This window comes from Notolepis coatsorum, assembly GCF_963971535.1.
Source record: "Notolepis coatsorum genome assembly, chromosome: 3".
In the NCBI taxonomy this organism is placed as follows: domain Eukaryota; kingdom Metazoa; phylum Chordata; class Actinopteri; order Aulopiformes; family Paralepididae; genus Notolepis; species Notolepis coatsorum.
This window is the reverse complement of record NC_140167.1, coordinates 57,332,785-57,353,854: the sequence shown is the minus strand read 5'-3', so window position 1 is coordinate 57,353,854 and position 21,070 is coordinate 57,332,785. Positions and strand designations below refer to the sequence as shown.

Below are 21,070 nucleotides of genomic sequence, written 5' to 3'. Positions count from 1 at the left end.
GACATTGAATGGGCCCTAATAATGGCAATTTAGAAAAGTTTAAAAAAGTTATAGCCCTGCAAAGAAGGGGAACTTCTCCATAGACAAATAGAGCTGGCAACCTATGGTATATCATGAATTTAGCCTTAGGCAATCAAAGTGTTAACAATATAAAACTCAAAAGAGGACGGAAGGGGTTTATTTGTTTATATTTAAAAAAAATGTATTGACAACCCAGCTAGGAAGAGAGAGAGAGAGAGAGAGAGAGAGAGAGAGAGAGAGAGAGAGAGAGAGAGAGAGAGAGAGAGAGAGAGAGAGAGAGAGAGAGAGAGAGAGAGAGAGAGAGAGAGAGAAGTTGACAAAACCCTGTACCGACGTTAACGGATCCTAACTCACCTGGACTGGTTCATTAAGATTGTGTCCAAGAGTCTGGAGGTCGCTGTGAGGACCAACCGTTTCTAACTTTCTCTCTGTCTTACCAGCTGTAGAACGAGGTGGAGGAATGGCTCAACCTGTGTGTGTGTTATATGCTGATGTTTTCCTGATATTTTTCTAATTGTAAGTGCCAGGACCTCACTCTTTTCTGATTTCTCCTTGACCCACGTGCCGGCCACCATTTTTACCACAGTGCAGTGCTGACAAGTTCAAACCAACCAAAACACAGAAAACCAACACAAAAAATACCTTTCAATATCTTTCCTTTTGCTTCCATCTCTTTACAATCTTCCTGTCAAATTATGTGTGTGCTTCCTCTCTATGTGCCTTTTAAGGTTTTTTGTGTTCATATGAAGATGGCAGATAGGACATTTTTGTTTTGTTTGCGGATGATGAACCCTTTTCATCTGTCCACCCGGGGGGGTTGGCATTGTTGTCGCTGCAGCTGGTTCGAGGTACGCGGTGAGCTACTGGAGCTCCCCCGCTGCAGCTGGTTTTAAGTGCTTTTTCTTGCAACATTCAAGGTGGTTGATAAAGTCCGGCCAATGTAGTTGACTGGCAGTGGATGCAATGATAATGTAACTGTTGGTTACATTGTAAGCCACATCTGTGAAAGGTATACCCCATAACAGAAGTCAACGAAGTGGAAAAGATAAGTGCAATAATTTTTTATTGTAATAGCATTTGTTGCTCTCCTCTACTATTTTGATACCCTATAATAGAGCATATAATTGTAATATTATTATTGGTGACACTTTATAATAATGATCCTTTATAAAGTGTTACCTTATTATTCTATGATCATTTGTCAATTGAATATGCTACACAACATCTGAATCATATACCTGCCACAGACATCACAGAAGGGTTAGTTTTGATATTTCTCAAATGGAATTGGTCTCTACTGTAACTCAATTTGCATTTCCCAGAGAATGTTGGCCAACTTTACCTTCATAGGAAACTGCCTGCTTAAAATGGACCTCCAAGTGGCTCTTCAACTTACTCAACTTTGTTGGTTCGAATAAGGATGCATCACAGAAAGGGCAGTGAAAGTGCATCTCTGCAGCTCCAGCAAAGATTTACCATTTTGAATGGTGATATGCATCTAAAAAAATAAAGGGCCTAATTGGAAAAATGTAACGTTCTTAGATGATTCCACAGACATAACTTTAAACTAATGTTGGGCTAACAATTCGTTTTGCAGGGCTGCAAGTTAATACTATAGGCTATGGTACAGTAGTTCAAGTTTATTGAAATCAGTGCCGTTAGTACACAATAATTATTATATACACAATCCCTTGCGGCATCATATTGTTAATTTTGTTGTCAAATTCTCCTATATTTATATTGCTTTTCAAATGTTAAGTGTTAGTTAGGCTAACGTTACTTACTCTCGATTGTTTTCGCTGGCTCGACTCCTCACAGCACGTCCCTCACAGTTCTTGAGACCAAGCTGCAATACTCCAATTCAGCCACTGGGTGGGTGGCGCTGAGCGGTCCTCACAGCACGGTCCTCACAGTGTGGTCCTCTCCGAGTCTGCAGCTGGATGCTTCTTTGCTCTGTAAACTGGTTGACTGAATGACTTATTGACTGAAGGTTTGATGATGATGATGATGATGGTGGTGATGATGATGATGATGATGGTGGCGATGATGATGAGGATGATGATGATGGTGATGATGATGATGATGAGGATGATGACTGCTGATTGACTGTGTGTTGCAGGTGGAGGAGGAGCAGATGCTAGAGATGTGGGTGAAGGAGGAGACCTCAGCCACGAGGACCAGCGTGCTGGAGAAGTGGACCCGTCTGCAGGGAATGCCCCAACACCAGGCCATGCTCAAGTACATGAGCATCATCAAAGAGTGGCCTGGATACGGATCCACTCTGTTCGACGTGGAGGTAAGCGGGGTGGTGGGATAGATGGGTTTCTTGTTTGCCAACATTGCTAAGTGTGCACGCAGCCAGGGGACAGTGAACAGTGTTGGTAGTATTAGGAATGTCTGACCCTTAAACAACTTTGTTTATACTGTTATACTGTTTAATTTTCACATATTTTATATTCAGATTTAATTGTATTGCCTATATTTATGTATTTCTACTATTACCCTGCCCATACCTGTACCTCCAATCCCCCCTCCCCTGTGCTGCAATGATGCCCAAATTGCCTTAAGGGGAGCAATAAAAGAATATCTTATCTTATCTTATTTGATCTAATCACAGCTAATGTGGGATTGTGGTTGTGTTAGCTATATTTAAGTTTGTAAGTCTTATGACATAAGTCCTTAAGACATGCATGCTAGGTGGGCGACATACTTCTGCCATTGCCCTTGAGCAAGGCATTACAACTGGAGTTGGTCCCCAGGCACCAGTCTATGGATGCCCACTGCTCCTAAATAGTTAAACACAGAGGACAAATTCCTGGTATATGCTAAATATAAACAGAGACAAGTAAAGATATTCTAATTCTAAGTAAGAGTAAGAGTATTGTGATAAGTGCACACATAACTGGTTCAGACTGGATTGCCTTCATAATCAGTTGTCATTACTGGTGAGCAATTATCAGACGCCTCCTTTGTTCCCGACCACAAATGGATTTCTGCTGATCTGTTTGCCTGTTTGTCTAGTATGCAAAGCTTGCTGCTCCCTGGTTGCGTGCATGTCTCTGCCACGTAGGGCTGTCCAGGGCTGTTATTATTCATGAATTATGTCTTATCAAGTTCAAGATTTTCAAGTTCAAGTTTCAAGTTTGTTTATTATTTGTCAGAACAAAATACAGAATACTTCTTCGTTGACGTGGAATTGGCTACAAAATGTGCAATAATCAAATTCAATCCAATTACTGCCTTAGTCTAAAAAAAGATTTAACTGCTCATAGGCATAATGAAAGGTAAAGTTGTGTAGCCTATGCCAAGAAATAAAATCACTGATTCTTGAGAGTCGGGACAAAACACTTTTTAAATATTATATTTTGAGAATGCACACTATATTAATTAGAGTTATATATTCATGTAGAGAAAGGTCTGAGCTATTTAACCATGTAAAGGTGCGGGCTCTACATAGAAAAACATTTTCAACAAATTCACATGTTTCCCTTTGAAACTTGATTTGTGTTAACTCCGTCAGACACACAAAAAAGTATATAATTCTAATTATTCCAGTCCAACAAGAATCTAAAGTTCTGAAGTATGTTGTAATAGTGTTTAGTTACTCTGGTATGTAATAAAATATAATATATAAACCTCAGGTGTAATTTCACACTATTCTGAAAACCCAGAGTTAGAAATATTAGCATTTTCAAACTTTGTTTTTAATTTTGATATGATAAAAAAAATATCATTAAGTAAATAAGACACAAGAGGATGAAGATATAATGCTCCTTTATTACTTAAACAACATAAACTGAAGAAGGAATTTGTATTTTCCCCAAGATTAACAAAAATAAATATCTGACGGTGTTGACAATGATCTGACGGTGTTGACGAGAAACTGACGGAGTTGACAAAATTGGATTTGCATCTCTGCTAAATTTTTTAAACAGATGGAAGTGACAATAATAAGAACTAATAACTCCTTGTCTTATACTGAACATTTTGTTAACTCAATTGTAATAAACAACAAACTTTACATACACTGTTTCCAACTATTACAAAATGCACCGTTTCCAACAACAAAAACAGTAATGGAGAACAGGACCCCTTCTTCTCGTCCCTGTTTTCATCTACCTCCTCTACACCACTTCCTGATCTCCACTTTCTCACCCACTTCTCCTCTTCCTTTCCTTCTGCATTTCTGATTAGTTTCACTATGATGTCTTGAACTGGGCAGAAACAGACATCCTTCTTGCCACATTTGGGCTGAACCACATTTCTGTTGGACCATGGGGATGCAGAAATTCCACTTTCACATCTTGTTGCTCATTATCCACATCGATGGTCTTGGCTAGCCACCAGTGGTCATCATATACTACTGCTAACCAGTCTCCATTACTAAGGCTGCTAACAGTCGTTACTGTCACCGTACCTTCAGGACCTTTCAAAGGTTCTTCGTCCAACTCCTCCATTACATCTTCCATCTCCATACCCTCTTCCATCTCATTTTCCATCTCCTCCCACAACATGGCCAGAGGTATCTTCTTCCTTGCCCTCCGTGTATCACTCTGCTGTTCTCCTGGGTTGCCATGGTAATAAGAGGTAGCTGGGCAGAAGCACTGGCAATCCAACATCTCGCTGCAAAAGCAGGATAGTTGTCTGTTGTGGATCCTGTCCTTATGTGCGATGATCTGGTGTATTTGTCTTGTTGAGGGAACCGGTTTGAGAGGATTCATGAGAAGTGTGTCGTATCTTTGCATATCTTCTTCCACAATATGATACAGCTGAACACCATTCAGACTGTTTGAGACCTTTTTGAAGAATATGTGTCCATCCGTCACATAATTTCCTCTCAGGACCAGGTTGTCAGCTGTTCTTTTTACTGTTCCGCCAATGCCGTCTGGTGCGCCCTTACCATGAGAAGTGGGGAAGACGTTCCACGTTGTCCTTTCAAACCCCAGTGTAGGTGGGATACCAGACAGAAGAAAAAAGTTCTTCTTGTTCTTGTTTGCTTGGACCATCAGACCAAAAGTGCACGGTGGTAACCTGTGGATATTTTGTCTTGATATCTTTTAGGACTGGATCCATTTGTGTCCAGATTGCTGCAGCATCCTGTCTCTTTGACTCTGACAGTGTTCAAAACCCTGCCTTTCCACCCTTAGTGTAATACATTCTGGTATGGAGTGTTATCTGTGGCAGATTTTGTCCGAAATGGCAGGCCTGAACTTCAGCTTTATATTTGAATTTCCAGGATTCTGAAAAGTCAACATGGACGATTGCTGTACTCTCATCACAGGACTCAATTGTGTTTCTGTATTCTTTTGACTGGTTTCGCAATGAACACACATGTGTTGTGGTTTCCTTTCTGAGTTTTTGCTCATAGAGTTTGATGAGCAATGAAAGGCTGCCTCGGTGTTCGACGAGCTTAGTGTTCATGTCGATTCCATTGCATGTGTCTTCTTGAACTCTCTCCCACTGCCTCCATTGAACATCGATTTTGTCTTGCTCTTGGGTTGTAACTGTACCTTTGTTTAGACATTGTGAGCAGGCGCGAAGAAGGCAGGCCTCACTTGCTGGAGAGCAACAAACGAATTGAAAACTGTCATCCAGTTTGTTTGACTTCACAACACCAGACATTTTAAGGACCTCAAGCATTAAGCATGCATTTTCATGTATTTGACACAGACATGTCTTCCGATCAGATGCTTTTGGTGCTGTGACATAGAAGGGCCTCAGAGCACAGAATGAAGAATAGCTCAGCTTTACAGTGGGGTTCTTAATCTGGAATTCAGTGTGGAGGTTGAGCATGGAGTCTAGCAGGATTGTTACGAAGGATCAGATTAAACCGAATATATATATTTATTTATGGATATATATTGAATAGTATTTGTATATCGTTTGATATCCCTTGTATATTCCTTGTACATATACACGGAATATCCCTTTAGCCTACTATAGCCCATAATAGTTCATTCTCTTATTGGACAAAAGGACCAGGCGCCAGGGGACCAGCCCCTGACGTCAAGTTCAAAGGTACCGACGAGACATGTCCGTACTAGCCCCGGCTCCGCTCAGGGATACGGCTACCAAAAGGAGAGTGGCACTATTTGTTCACCGTGCATATAAATATGGCGCAAGTAAATGTAGAAGACCCTTAGTCCTTTACCCTTCTACCCAACTAAGTAACAGAACGTGAAGCCTCACCCACGATACCGCGTGCGGTGTAGTATGGCCTGTTTGGCCTTAGAATAGCATCGAGACCTCGTGCGAATTAATAGCTGAATTGTCAGAGTTTGGCACTGTACCGTCGAGTGCGACGTATTTCTATTAAGTAATAATAGTCTATCGTGTATGGTGCATCGTGCGGTTAGAGTTCTAAAGTGACCAGCATCTCCAACGCTTCCTCGTGTTATCTAGAGTCTTAACCAGGCTGGGCCGACCACATGGCGCCTTCATCCGAGGAGATCTAGACGAGGACCGAGGGACATGTACACTGGATTACCTACCCGACGACTGCTGAGCCCTATGCGGCTGGAATATATTTGCTTTGGTACTGTGATTTGTGGAGCGGATAATCGCCGACGTCTGTGAGTGTTGGATTTACCCCCGAGAGGAGTCAAGTTGAGTCGGCGCTCAGAGAGACTGAGGTCACCTAGCTTCTTCTTCATTGTGGAGCTACAGCCTCCAAGAGAACCAAGGTGTATTCATCTGCGGATCAAGAGTCTACTGCACTGTCTTCTGTACTTGAAGTCTCCCTAGATATCGTTGACCAGACGGTCTACTACCGACGGCTCTCCTACCCCCCCTACCGGCCTACAACCGGGAGGACCCCTTCCAGAACATCCCGCTATATCATTAAGAGTACCATAGATCTAATTCCCTAAGAGCCAGTGTTGTGAAGGATCAGATTAAACCGAATATATATATTTATTTATATATATATATTTAAATAGTGTTTGTATATCGTTTGATATCCCCTGTATATTCCTTGTACAATATGCACTGAATATCCCTTTAGTCTACTAAACAGCCCATAATAGTTTCATTCTACCATTGGACGAGAACCTGGCGCCAGGTTGCCATACCCCTAGGTTCAAGTTCAATCGTGCCGCCCAACATGTCGTGGCAAGCCCCGGTTCCGCGCAGGAATACGTCTGGCGAACTACGAATGGTACTATTTGTTCATAGCGCATATATATATGGCGCAAGTAAAGTAGAACTTTCTTTTAGTCCAGTTCTTTACCCTCCAACAGAGTGACAGACGCGAAGCCTCACCCACGACGCACGTGTGGTGTAGTAAGGCCTACTTGGCCTCAGAATAGGCATCGAGATATCGTGTGGATTAATAGTTGAATAGTCATAGTTTGGCACTATACCGTCGAGTTGGACGTATTCTATTAAGCTAATAATAGTCTATTTATGTATGGTGCATCGTTCGGTTAGAGTTATAAAGTTATCAGTACCCCCATCGTTCCTGACGTTATCTGGACGCTTAACCAGGCTGGGCAGACCCCTAGTGGTGCTTGCATCCGAGGAGCTCCGGGCCAGGGCGACTGGACCTGTATATTGGATTACTCTACCCGGACGACGGCGAGCCTTCCACGGCTTGGATTATGCTTTGGGTGCTTTGATTATTCCATGGATAACGGCCAACACTGCGGAGTGTTGGAACTACCCCCCGGAGAGGACTCCAGGTGAGACGGCGCTCTACACCAGTGAGGTCGCCTCACGTCTCTCCGTTGTGGACCGGCAGCTACCGTCCACCAGAGGGTCCAGCTGTATTCGTCTGCGGACCGAGGTTCTGTGGGCACCGTGTTCAAGACTTTGAATTCTCCCAAGAAACCGTCGGCCAGATGGGATACCGCCAGCGGCTTCTCTAACCCCCCCCTCCTACTGTCTTACAACCAGCGGGACCCCCCCCCCCCCTTTAGTGTATCCAGCTATAATCATTTAAGTACCATCGCTATAGTTTCCTAAATATCCAGGTTGTATACTTACTCCCTGCGTAACCAGAGATTGGACATTCAATGTTGATTTACCTACGAATACTCATTTGCCATACAAGTGCATATTTCAAATCATAAGTGTAAACAAGTGAACGTTGTATATACCTTTTGCTATATTAAATATTCGATTTGTACATTTGTGTGGATTCGTTTCATCAGGTGGGAAAGTGTTCATCATACTTATATCATGTACTGGATGGCCAGAAGTTAAAGTACAAGAGGTAGTGGTATTAAATACCATATCTAACAATACAGTCAGGGAATTGTACCCCTCAGTTACAGCCAGGTTGTATACTTGCTTCCTGCGTAACCAGAGACTGGACATTCAGTGTTGATTTGCCTACGAGTACTCATTTGCCTTACAAGTGCATTCAAATCATAAATGTAATAGTAACTATCATATGTACCTTTTGCTATATTAAATATTTGATTATTACCTTTGTGTGGAACCGATTTCATTGTGGGAAAGTGTTCATCATATTTAGATATCGTGTACTGTATGGCCAGTAGTTAAAGTACATAAAGCGGTAGTGGTTTAATGATACCATACTTATCAATACAGTCAGGGAATTGTACCCCTCAGTTACAAGGATCATTATGTGCCGCTTGATCTTGTTCCTGGTGATTGTGTCAGTCTTATCCGTTGTCACACGTGTAGAGTTCAGGAAGAAATCCTGAACAGTCTGTGTTATACCCTGTATTAATGTTGGCTTTTTCTGAGGCTGCTCCTTTTCTCTCATTAACTTGTAGGTTAACCCAAACTCTTTCATTTGTTGAAGAAGACGATACTTTTTAAGAATCGTGCCTGATGACACACTCAGTGCTGGTTTTTGGCGCCGTGGGCCAGGAGTTTGTTTGTCTTCAGCTCTCTTCTGGGGATGTTGTGGAATAGAAGGGTCTTTTGGATTTTCGGATTCCTTACTTTGCTTCCTGATAGCATCTTCTTTGTTTCTGTGCCTGGAGAGTCCAGTGGTGATGTATTTGTAGCCTTTTTTCTGTGCATTATTGTTTTTATCAGGTTGTTTCGTTGCTTTGTTACATTTGTAATATTCTCTTTCATAGTTTTTATTTCTCTTGAATGCCTTTTTCGCATTTTACTTCGTTGCTTTTCCTGTCTGAGAGACTCCCTGCACTGTCTGGCATTGTTATCTAGAATATCCTGATCTGATTTTTATCTGATCCTGATTTTTCTTGAACTCTACACTTGTGACAACTGATAAGATTGAGACAACTGACTAGCAAAATATTATCCTGTTGATCACTCCATACCATAATGTATTACACTATGGATGGAAAGAGTCAGATAAAGGATGATGTAGCAATCTACAGTAGACACACATGGACCAGTCCTATATTAAGAATTATTATAAAGATATTAAGATGAAATATCCACAATTTACCACCGTTCACCTTTGCTCTGATGATCTAAGTAAACAGTATAAGAACAAGAATAACTGTTTTCTTCTGTCTTGTATCCCTACTGGGTTATGAAATTTTACATCAATCAATCAACCACGTAGACAAGTGATATATTTATATTTATGTATTAACACATGTGCTGGGAAAGTAAGACAATTATTCAATAAGCAGACCACAGCCTGCCCATGCTCTAAAAGTCAGAAGTGTATTGTAATGCATGCTATTATATGCACACTTCTGTGCAGATACAACTCTGAAATAACATTTAAATCCTTTACCATGTTCAAAAATAGTATAATAATAGCATATTATGAGGTTATTCATGGATTTGTCAACTCCGTCAGCTTACACGTCAACTCCGTCAGACACAAAATCTGACGGAGTTGATGTCTGACGGAGTTGACAAAAAGGCACACATTTTCCCTCCAAGCCTGTATTGTGCACTGCAGCTAGCTAGTTTTTTGGCAGTTGCTAGCTGTCTTAATAATCTCACTGAAACACTTGAATTCAATCCACTATTGTTTTTTAAAAGTATAATAACGGAGAGATGGTGTTGACATGTTCCAGCTGTGACCATAGGAATATTGACATTGTTTGTCTAAAATATCAAAACGTATCAAATTTACCAGACCATGTGTGGTAGTGTTGCATTCACCACAGGCAGGGAAAGGAAAAGGGGTCCTCAGGGATAGAGCTGGCCATGCTATTGCCTGATTTAATTAGGTTTATGAAAAACTTTGATAGGCAGATTTCTATGGAAAATATTATTTGAGTTTCATGGCATGCATTGTTTTATACATTTATAACCCTTATCCTTGATTTGATATGTATGTTTTCACACGTGGAGAGGTTTTTCAAGCTTTTTTGGGCTGGTCAATAATGTGACCCTTGCTGAGGACAAGGAAATTAACATGGGAGCTTCTAACCACAGATTATACATTTAAACAAATATCCCCCAAAAAACAAATATATGTGCTAAAACATAACATCAGTATACACAATACCTTTAGATTGAACTTTGTGAGTATGTCAATCATTATTAATTTCTTTGTTTTTTATATAAATTAGACTTTTCTATGTAGGACATGTTTTGTCCCGACTCTCAAGAATCAGAAACCAAAAATGTATTTGTCAACAGCAGTAGGCTAATCCACAAAATAAATGGATGTGTGCCTTATATAGTCAACAAAATAATATAAATAACAAAATTGCCTCTTTATACAGGCCTAATCAAAGTTAAATGTAATTAATGGAATTGCTTCTGTTGCCTTAGAATTAACAGGAACAAAAAGAAACTTGAGGCTTAATAAAAGCACAATAAATACACAAGAACAAAGCAATATATAATATTGTGCCTTCACTTTTAATGTGCATTGATCAAACTAAATAAACAACTGTATCCAATCAAAGCGAAAACATGAATGACACCTAACGAAAACAGCTTCTGTGGTCTAAGCCTGAACACAAACTAACATATCTGGAGCTTTGAATGACGTGAGGCTCAACCTGCTTTAGGTTGTGAGACAGAAAGACCAACACATCCATATTCTTTGGAAACAGGGAACTTCTCATTTAGCTTACAAAGAAGCCAGCTTTAGAAACAAATGTACTCTGAATGGGTTCGAGTAAAAATTTTGCCTCATCGAGAAACGCAAGTTTCATGGCTAGACGAGAGCTAAATAGGTAGAAAATAGGTTTTCTGAAAGTTCTAAATAGAACTGATGAATATTGATTCATGATGAATAATGTTGGGTTATAATTTCAATAAGCTAATTCTTATTTCCTGGGCTAATTCTTATTTTTGGAGGGGTAAAAAAAAGAAAAGAAAAAGTATTTGAATACTGATTTTGATGTTGATTACCATGTCAACGAAGCATTCAGGTCAGACCTACTGTCATGACACTGAAAAGAAACTCATCTAGGGTTAAGAATTTGTTCTTAATTGACCTGCCTGGTTAAATTAAAAAGAAAAATATATATAAACTCTATAGAGTAAGGTTTGCATGGGTGGGAAATGGATAAGTATATACCTATACCACCTGGAAAATAGTAATTGAACTGAGTGGATTATGCTAGTTATATAAAGTGACGTGAAATTAAATGAATGAGTGAAGCAATGTATCACAGTCTATTTAGCATGGAAGTGTCAGAGAGTACATAATCTTCCCTCCCTATCACCCCTCCGTCTCTCCGTAGTGTAAAGAGGGTGGTTTCCCTCATGACCTGTGGTTGGGTGTGAGTGCCGACAACGTGTCCGTGTACAAGAGAGGAGAGCCCAAGCCTCTTGAGACCTTCCAGTACGAACACATCACCTTCTTCGGCGCTCCTCAGCCCTGCACCTACAAGATCATCGTGGACGAGCGGGAGATGTACTTTGAGACTCCGTTGGTAAGAATTCACCCAAGTTCATCTTTTAGGTTTGCTTTTTTTTTAAGTTATTTTGATTACCTTTTTTTCTTTTTTTTATAATAATAATATTTGTAATACTTTTTTTTACAAACAAAACACACACATACATCCCCAAAACAACAAAAACATAAAAACAAAAACAACAAATACATTAACACTATGGTCGCCAAAAACGCCTTACCACGTCATTCCTCGCCATGCTCATTCTGCCAAAGACGCCGTACCACGTCTTTGATATCAATATTTCAAAAATCTGTGATCGCAATCATATTTCTCCCCCGGAGACTTGAGATCTACTGTTGATCCCCTCTCAACTATCCAACGGTTCAAGAGCGCCATCTGGTGGCCGATCGGCGGATCGCCCAGACCGGAAACAGGAAATGGAAGCTGGTGCTCATTCCAATTCGGTCCGATCACTCGCTAATAGTCCCAGGACTCGAGCTAGACGCAATGGATAGCAATCCGTTACCAATAACTCGATAAACAACATGATTTGGACGTATATACTATTATACAACCTGGAGATGGATCGCATATTTCTACATTCCATAATAGGAATATTTCTGCTCCACGCTCATCGCCCAACGGCCCGAGGAGACTGGGGTAAGATTCAGCGTTATTTTTTAACGTGTTCGATATAAACTGCTCTGATGATCATATCACCCACACTAGATGAATCATCTAACGTTGGCCACGGAATTATAAACGACCCCCCCCCCATCCGGTCAACTTCAGATGATAAGTAGTAACTTCTAGAAGCACGTCCATTTGAAAATGTTTATCTCGTGCAGATTGCTATCAAACTGTATTTGATCATCAATATAATGCATTTAGGGCTATAAATCACGTTCTGGAGAAAGCTGCAGAAAACGATAAAAACATACTTATACTTTAGAACGTATTTTAGTATGAATATGTGAATGAAAAAGTATAACGTTGCTAAACCCTGAACAATAGATACTTGACGTTGAATGGGCCATAGTAATGTCAATTTAGCAATACAATTTAAAAAGTTATAGCCCTGCAAAGAAGGGGAACTTCTCCATAGACAAATAGAGCTGGCGTGGGATGGTTTATTGTGAATATAAGCCTGGCGACCAAAGTGTTAAAAAAATATTAATAAAAAACAAAAATAATAATCAAATAACTCCTTGGTCCTGCCATTCACACAGTCATGTTTTTTTACTACAAAAATCCTTCGTCTTACCCTTTTCTATAACAGTTTTTCTAGTCCCAGACTGTTAGGCATCTCTCTGACCCAATAAGCAATCACACGTTTAGCTCGTAGTAGACAGAAATTAGTTTGTGTTTCTTTACATTCACAATAAAATCTTCAGGGTATATTCAAGTTCCTTTTATTGCCACACGGCCAGGTGTAGTAAACATAGTTAAAAACAACTGTTTCTGTCAATTTAGAGATCTGTTCTAGAGCTTCTTTCCAGAAAGTCTGAAGTTTTTCACATCCCCACATACAATGAAACAGGGTATGTTTTGTTACTAACTTAAGTCCACAAGCAAAGTGAGGAAAACGTAGCCTTTTAATCCCCGGCCACAGTGGCTCGTGGATTTATAAACTCGCCCGACACTTTCATTGTCCTACCAGCCAGATTTCTATTTTAGAATAGGAAACAAAAGAGTGTGGCTGTAGTGTTTACCTGGCGACGTGTAGAGTAGAGGAACTAGCTACAGACAGAACTGACCTATCTCAAACCCTGCCCTCTTTTCTTGATCCTTCAATCACAACCTCAGACTTGTCCGATCCGAGAAAAGAGGGCAGGGTTTGAGATGGGGTCAATTTACCAGCATGTGGCTGAGGCTGGTGTTGATTTCCCTCCCTGTTTACAAGACATTATGCCGTCAGGTGCCAACTGTAGAGTATTGTTCTGGTTGACTGCGTGTAGACTGTGTGTGTTGACTGTGTGTGTTGATTGTGTGTAGACTGTGTGTGTTGATTGTGTGTGTTGACTGTGTGTAGACTGTGTGTGTAGATTGTGTGTGTTGACTGTGTGTAGACTGTGTGTGTTGATTGTGTGTTGACTGTGTGTAGACTGTGTGTGTAGACTGTGTGTGTAGATTGTGTGTGTAGACTGTGTGTGTAGATTGTGTGTGTAGACTGTGTGTTGACTGTGTGTAGATTGTGTGTGTAGATTGTGTGTGTAGACTGTGTGTGTTGATTGTGTGTGTTGATTGTGTGTGTATACTGTGTGTGTAGATTGTGTGTGTAGACTGTGTGTGTAGATTGTGTGTGTAGACTGTGTGTGTTGATTGTGTGTGTTGATTGTGTGTGTAGACTGTGTGTGTTGATTGTGTGTGTAGATTGTGTGTATAGACTGTGTGTGTTGATTGTGTGTATATTGTGTGTGTAGACTGTGTGTGTAGACTGTGTGTTGATTGTGTGTGTAGACTGTGTGTTGATTGTGTGTGTAGACTGTGTGTTGATTGTGTGTGTAGACTGTGTGTTGATTGTGTGTGTTGATTGTGTGTGTAGACTGTGTGTTGATTGTGTGTGTAGACTGTGTGTGTTGATTGTGTGTGTAGATTGTGTGTGTAGACTGTGTGTAGACTGTGTGTGTTGATTGTGTGTGTTGATTGTGTGTGTTGACTGTGTGTGTAGACTGTGTGTGCCACAGAAAATGTCACGACCGTCCTGGGAGAAGCTTCAACCCCTTCCTCTGTTTTCGACATTTTGACAGTTTTAGATTCAATCTCAATACAAATTGATATAAGTGAACCTCACAAGATGGCGGCCGGCATCCATAGCAACTGTCTAACTCCCTGCCCACCTCAAATTCTCTATACTGAGAACTGCCTCCTGGTATCAGATTGATTGATTGATTAATTGAAAATCTGCTCATTCAGTTGCTCATTTTAAGAAGCTCCTAAAAGCCTGCCTGTATTTTTAAGTTTTCTTAATCTCTTATAGGGAGGTGTAGTGGATACGTCATTGCTGTTCTATATCGTACTAGCTTCCGCTCAGCGTCATCTGCACATATCTCACTTCGTGCATATGCACTGAATAAAAACTCACAATGTACCTTTACATACCAACATTCGTCTGGGCACACCCCTATCCGCTACTTTCATAAGCAGGTGTGTGGCCCCACAGTCGCCTCCTTCTTCACTTTCACCACAAGAGAGTGCCTGTATACCAATCACTTGACAAGGGTATTAAGCTGAAGAAAGTTGAGTTACGTGTTTACATTGTTTCTTGCTTTTTTCTTTCTCTCATATTTTTACAAAGAAAAAAGATAAGTCATAATGTTTACATCGGGGGGTCGCGCTAGCAACGTTACCCTTCACCAGCGGTTCTTCATTTCCTCCTCTGCCGTGCGTCTTAAAGCGGGGTTGACGCCACTGTCGGGGACGGCATCCGCGCCCGGTAGGCGTCCGGTGGATAGTTTGCCTCTCCAAGGAGCTGGTGCACCAGCGCGTCTCCTGTGAGATGGCCTGGTTCCTGCTCTGGTTCCTTTGCCGCCGGAGAGTCGTCCGCTGTTGGGCGGCCGGCTCCTCTGGTGGCGGAGGATTTGAGACGCAAGCTTTTTGCGTCTGCTCGCTCCCGTCGTAAGATGGTGGCTTGCAGACGCGAACGGCCTGGTTTTGGGGAGTTGCTGGAGCCGGATGAGGATGCGTCTGCTTCTCCGTGGCCGATGGAAACTGAGGACTACATGGTAGAGGCAGATGGGTTCTTGTTCGACACCCCGGTGGAGACATGTCCGCCTCCCGTCCAGGTTACACTGGCGGGGGGTGATAGGTCTCCTTGGGGTCCCTCGTACGCTGATGTTGGGTTAGAACCTCCGACTCAGCGGCGGGATGCCCTGCTATCAGCCACATCGGAATGTGGCTCTGCGATGTCCAGTAGTCTGCCGCATGTGAGGGACGCGAGCTCGGTGGGGGAAAGTATGCAGGGGGAACTGGGTGCTTTGTTCCCCGAGCTCATGGCGGCGGCGGCAGTCGCAAACGGCGTACCTGCCGCAGCCACTGCCTGTTCCTGTCCCTGATGATCTCATAGGTCATTTATGGCAACGTCGTCCTGTGAGAGAGACGGGCGTTGTCTGCCGTTTTTTCCCCTCGATGGAGGCCTACGTCCGTCAGGGACAGGTGGTCTCCCACATCACGGGCCTCACTCCCGCCTACGTGCGAGTCACGAGGGTGGTGGGTTTGGTAGAAGGTATGAAGGAGGGGGTGCCTTGGCTTGATAGGCCGATGGCAGCTCTCCTTTGTCCTGAGGTGGTGTGGGAGCCTTTACGGAAGCCGGTTCCCCATGGGAAAACGGCGAGGCGGTTGGCTTACTGGAGTGACCAGTCATTCATCTCCGCGACTCAATCCCTGGCTGCCACGTCTAACATCGCGCAGCTTACACTCGGTCGAAAGGGTTTTTTCTGCCTCGACCTGAAGACTTAGGTTCTTCATATAAAGGTAGAGGTTAGTTGTGTGTTCTGTTGCTTAAACAGTGATATTGAGCCACAACACTGTTGTGTGTAAGGGTACCGCGGTCTTTTAGGCCGCTCTCTCTCTCTATCAAATCTTCTGTGTTCTTGCAACATAAACACGGGTGTCGTGTTCACACATATAAAACTTTGGCCTTGTTATGAACCCTGTTCACAGACTTGTCTGTGGCTAGCGTGCATTGAGTTAGCTTAGCGCTGTTCATTGGCATACTGGCTACTTAAGGTATCATATGGCTATTTGTTGTTGTCGTATTCAAGGGTTGGGCTTGCGAGGGGGTACCGGATAAAAAACTCCTTCCCTCTTCTGATTGGTCGGGTTTTTTTTTACCCTCTTTTTCATTCGGTCCGGCCAAGCTGTTAGGCAGCTTGGCACGGGGGGGGGGGGTTTCCCTGACTCTGCACCTATCACAGGCAGTTGAGTCATGGGATTCCCCCCGTCATAGAATACGTCACTGGGCACGTTTCTATTGGACGACGGCTTCCGTGAGTTTTTTACAGACCCATGTGTGGTTCTGTTGTTGTCGGGGCAGAGCGTAGGAACTTGGTGTTCTGCTACGCTCGATATATGTGTAACTTGAGTCTGTTGGTCACATGGCTCAATGTTACCGTGACTTTTCAATTCATGGCTCACGTGGGAAGTCTCTCTGAGGATTCCCGTCTCCTCCCTGTGGTGAGGTTGGCGGGATGTAAAAATGAAAAGGTTTTTCCCTCAGCCGCGTCACATGGGATTCATGTCAGTCTGTGTTTTTCTTTCTTTTTTAATAAAAAGAGGAAAGAACATGAAGCACGACGGCTCCTTGTCGTTCTCCCAGGCGACTTGGAGGAACAATGTCTGGTGTCTTGTTAGACTATCCATTGATGTGTTTGGGTTTCGATGCGTACATAGTGCTGGCTCTGGGTGTTTCTGATAAGAATCATGCATGAGGCTGGTACGCCTTGGTTGCTTGTTATTAAAACTGCGTTTTTATAGGGCAACTGGGATGGAGTTTTCTCTTCCGAGTGCCTGTTTACTAGGTCTCGACGAATTCTCATTCATATCTGGGGGATGTTAACGGAATAGATCAAAACATAGGTAGAGGGGTCTCACGCCCTTGGGGTGGGCCACTGAGCGCGGTACAAATGGGACCGTCTGGGTGGCGCCCTCTTTAATGTTTTAGATCGACACGCGTACCTACCCCCTCTCCTGGAGTGGGGATGTCGGCGTGATTAGGGCACGGGACTGGATCTGGTCACGCTGGTCCAGGTCAGTTAACCCGTTGTCCGCCGGGGACGCAGATCTTCTGTTCTGGTACCCTGAGGGACTTGTGCTTTTTTCAGGGGGAAAAATGCCGGGTCGGCCTGGGTGTCACAGGGTTGGGCGTTATGGAGACCCTTTGTTGGGTACATGTTGTACCCTGTGCTGTCATGAAGGGGCTGGTTCTCCATTCCTTTCGGCCCTCTCTTACGCATGGCGGAGAGGGGGCTGTTGGGGTGGTCTTATAGACCTCCTCTGGCATCCCTGTGTGCTTCCCGGTCCGCTGGGCCCGGTCCGAAGTTGTGTTTCGTCGACCCGTAGGCCTGGGATAACCCCTTTTTGAAAACTGAAACACTTGTACTGCGGTATAGCCAGTGTATACCCTAGGGCTGTCTTAAATACTTCGAAGCTTCGAAGCTTCGTTCGATGGCACAAGCTTCGAACATTAAAAAAAAAATCGAAGTTAAAAAAAAAAAAGATACAAAAAAAATTCAAAATTTTTTTTGTTCAATTTTTTTTTTACTTCGATTTGTGTGTGTGTGTGTGTGTGTGTGTGTGTGTGTGTGTGTGTGTGTGTGTGTGTGTGTGTGTGTGTGTGTGTGTGTGTGTGTGTGTGTGTGTGTGTGTGTGTGTGTGAGAACTACCCATCCCAGTTAGGACAGCCGAATCCCGTCCAATCTTTCGCCGTCGACTAAAGACTCACTTCTTCAACCATTATCTGAAATGATAAAAAAAAAAAGAAAAAAAAATCTAACCATGACTAACCTTACTGTCATGCACTTTTCCTAATAAACTAACCTACACTGTAACACGCAACACTTTGATAAACATTGTTACTCAGCTGATAGAGTTGTACCCTTCTTGCTGTCTTGTCGTACAGAACTTGTAAGTCGCTTTGGATAAAAGCGTCAGCTAAATGACTAAATGTAAATGTGTGTGTGTGTGTGTGTGTGTGTGTGTGTGTGTGTGTGTGTGTGTGTGTGTGTGTGTGTGTGTGTGTGTGTGTGTGTGTGTGTGTGTGTGTGTGTGTGTGTGTGTGTGTGTGTGTGTGTGTGTGTGTGTGTGTGTGTGTGTGTGTGTGTGTGTGTGTGTGTGTGTGTGTGTGTGTGTGTGTGTGTGTGCGCGCGCGCGCATGGGGCCATTGGGTGGGGCCGGGGGACAAATACACTGGAGGAAAGTAACCCAGCTCAGCACTGCCCAAATTATATCATCACTATTGCCTGTTTGAAGGATATCATCCTCAAATACATATACACCTACATGCCTTGTAGAATTCCACACATAAGAAAGAAAGATACTGGGATGAATAAACAAAATAGGAAATAAAATTTAGATAAGGTGCTACTGAGATGTTTTGGTGAGTTCTTGTTTTTTTGTGGAAGTTGCCCTTCTTAAAAATGCATGGACATTCACTGATAATTGGTCTGTAGTGGAGTCTACAAGGTCTACATTGCCGGACCATGTAGAATCCGGACCTTGTAGACTGACATAATTCTGTGCATAGTTTAGTCTACACAGGCCATATTTCAAATAATCAAAATCTTACTTCATTCATCTTAAACATTCTTGATTTGGGGGATTGGTAGTTCCCATGAAATCTGAAGTTGTTCAAACGACAACAGCGATCCACCTTGAATTAAATCACACAGCCGAGTGAAACCTTGTTGGCTCAGTCACGAAAGGGGCTACTTAATTAATTAATCCAACCCACTTTATTTATAGAGCACATTTAAAAACAACAAAGTTTATGAAAGTGCTGTACAAGTCCCACAACATAAGATAAAAAAAAAAAAAAAAAAAAATCGAAGCTTCGAATTAAAATCGAAGCTTCGAATTAAAATCGAAGCTTGGCCCCGAAGCTTCGATTGCCAAAAAAAGCTTCGAAGGTCAGCCCTAGTATACCCGCAGGTGTGTTTGAGTTTTTTCTTGAGGGGTTATAGGAACTCAAGTTCCTCTTCGCACGGTTGGATCCGTCTCCCTCCCGTCCTCCAATAGGGAGGGTATCTTCCATTAGGGAGGGTCGGGGGGCTCGGTCCTCCCCGGTTCTGATGGTTGTGGGGGGCCTCAGTGGGGTACATTTGTCGAGTTTCAGCTCCCGCTCAGCTCCCGTTGTGCAGATGACGCTGAGCGGAAGCTAGTACGATATAGAACGATAGGTTATGAATATAACCGTAGTTCTATGAGTACTAGTGACGCTCAGCGTCTAGACGCCACTGCGGCCTTGAATATAACCGTAGTTCTATGAGTACTAGTGACGCTCAGCGTCTAGACGCCACTGCGGCCTTTAATCTTGCCTTGTGGTGAAAGATTGGGAAGGAGGCGAGTGTGGGGCCACACACCTGCTTATGAAGGTAGCGGATAGGGGTGTGGCCAGACGAATGTTGGTATGTAAAGGTACATTGTGAGTTTTTATTCAGTGCATATGCACGAAGTGAGATATGTGCAGATGACGCTGAGCGTCACTAGTACTCATAGAACTACGGTTATATTCATAACCTATCGTTTCCGGCCGGTCCACCTTGCAAAATTGCAACGTATTTCCCCATTGCCCATTTCTAAATCGTCTCGTTTAAAACAAATAAAGCATGATAATTTGCATGGTGTACCTTTCTGTGCATATTCATCCACAATCTATAGCTCAACATGAAAATATTCGCAATTAATCGTAAAATAAAATCACAGAATTTTATTTCAACCAAAAATGCTTAAACAATAATGTTAGTGATAGAAGGGAACTCATTTTGTGCAAAATGGAAAGCTTTCCAATGTTCATGAGGCAGAATTGTTACAATAGGCGATAATCTATTTTCCCAATGATAAATCCCTATACGGGTGGACCTCGCGGGCGGTCCAAAGTGACGTCAGACTACACCTCCCTATAGGCTGTTGTTTTTTTAGGTTTTTTTTACACGCAGACACACACACACACACACACATACAGACACTAATCAACTCTAATCTTTCTCTCTTCCTCTAGGTGGGGGAAATGACCAAGATCATGAGAGCCTACATCAACATGGTGGTGAAGAAACGCTGCAGCATCATGTCCGTCACCAGCGTCACCAGCTCGTGGACCAGGTGATCGCCACCGGCCAGTCAGAGCCCTTGGTTCGCCATCACACGTCCTACCAGAGAGGCGGGAGACGCCTCAGCCCCTGGGATTGGTTGGTTGGCTTTGACGGAGGCTGGCCATACCAATCAGCTAATCTCCAGGGATAAATACTGAATAGTGGATGAGACATCTAAAATGTTTTTTCTTTAAAAGGGAAGATGAAGAGGGACAAAGAGGCAGACAGCAACCCCTGCTGGCCTGTGTCTCTCTCGGGATAGGGGTCAATATGTTGTAGAAATGAAATGGATGTCTATTTAAAAATGAGCATGAAAAAAACGAAAAAAACAAACACCAGTATTTTGGTACAGTTCCTCTCCACGTGTACACAGCTCCAGTTGTTGGTCCTGCATGTAGATGTTCAAGCACACTCAGAACTCCTCTCCGGTCTCGCTCCGTGGACCAGTCTCACTAGCGACAAGCACAACCACCCAACCCG

General features: G+C 42.8%; 1 protein-coding gene across 1 annotated transcript in view; it reads left to right on the top strand.

Annotated features, from left to right (window-relative positions):
- The window catches only part of LOC311225823 (unconventional myosin-X-like), a gene marked incomplete at its 5' end in the record, with an annotated part of 175,189 nt that extends 154,566 nt beyond the window's left edge, over positions 1–20,623 (top strand). Inside the window, 3 exons of the mRNA XM_084311217.1 lie at positions 2,141–2,317; positions 11,628–11,819; positions 20,500–20,623. Coding sequence (XP_084167343.1) covers positions 2,141–2,317; positions 11,628–11,819; positions 20,500–20,604 — 474 coding nt within the window. The 3' untranslated portion in view covers positions 20,605–20,623. The remainder of the gene's footprint in view (positions 1–2,140; positions 2,318–11,627; positions 11,820–20,499) is intronic.
- Positions 20,624–21,070: the final 447 nt, after the last annotated feature.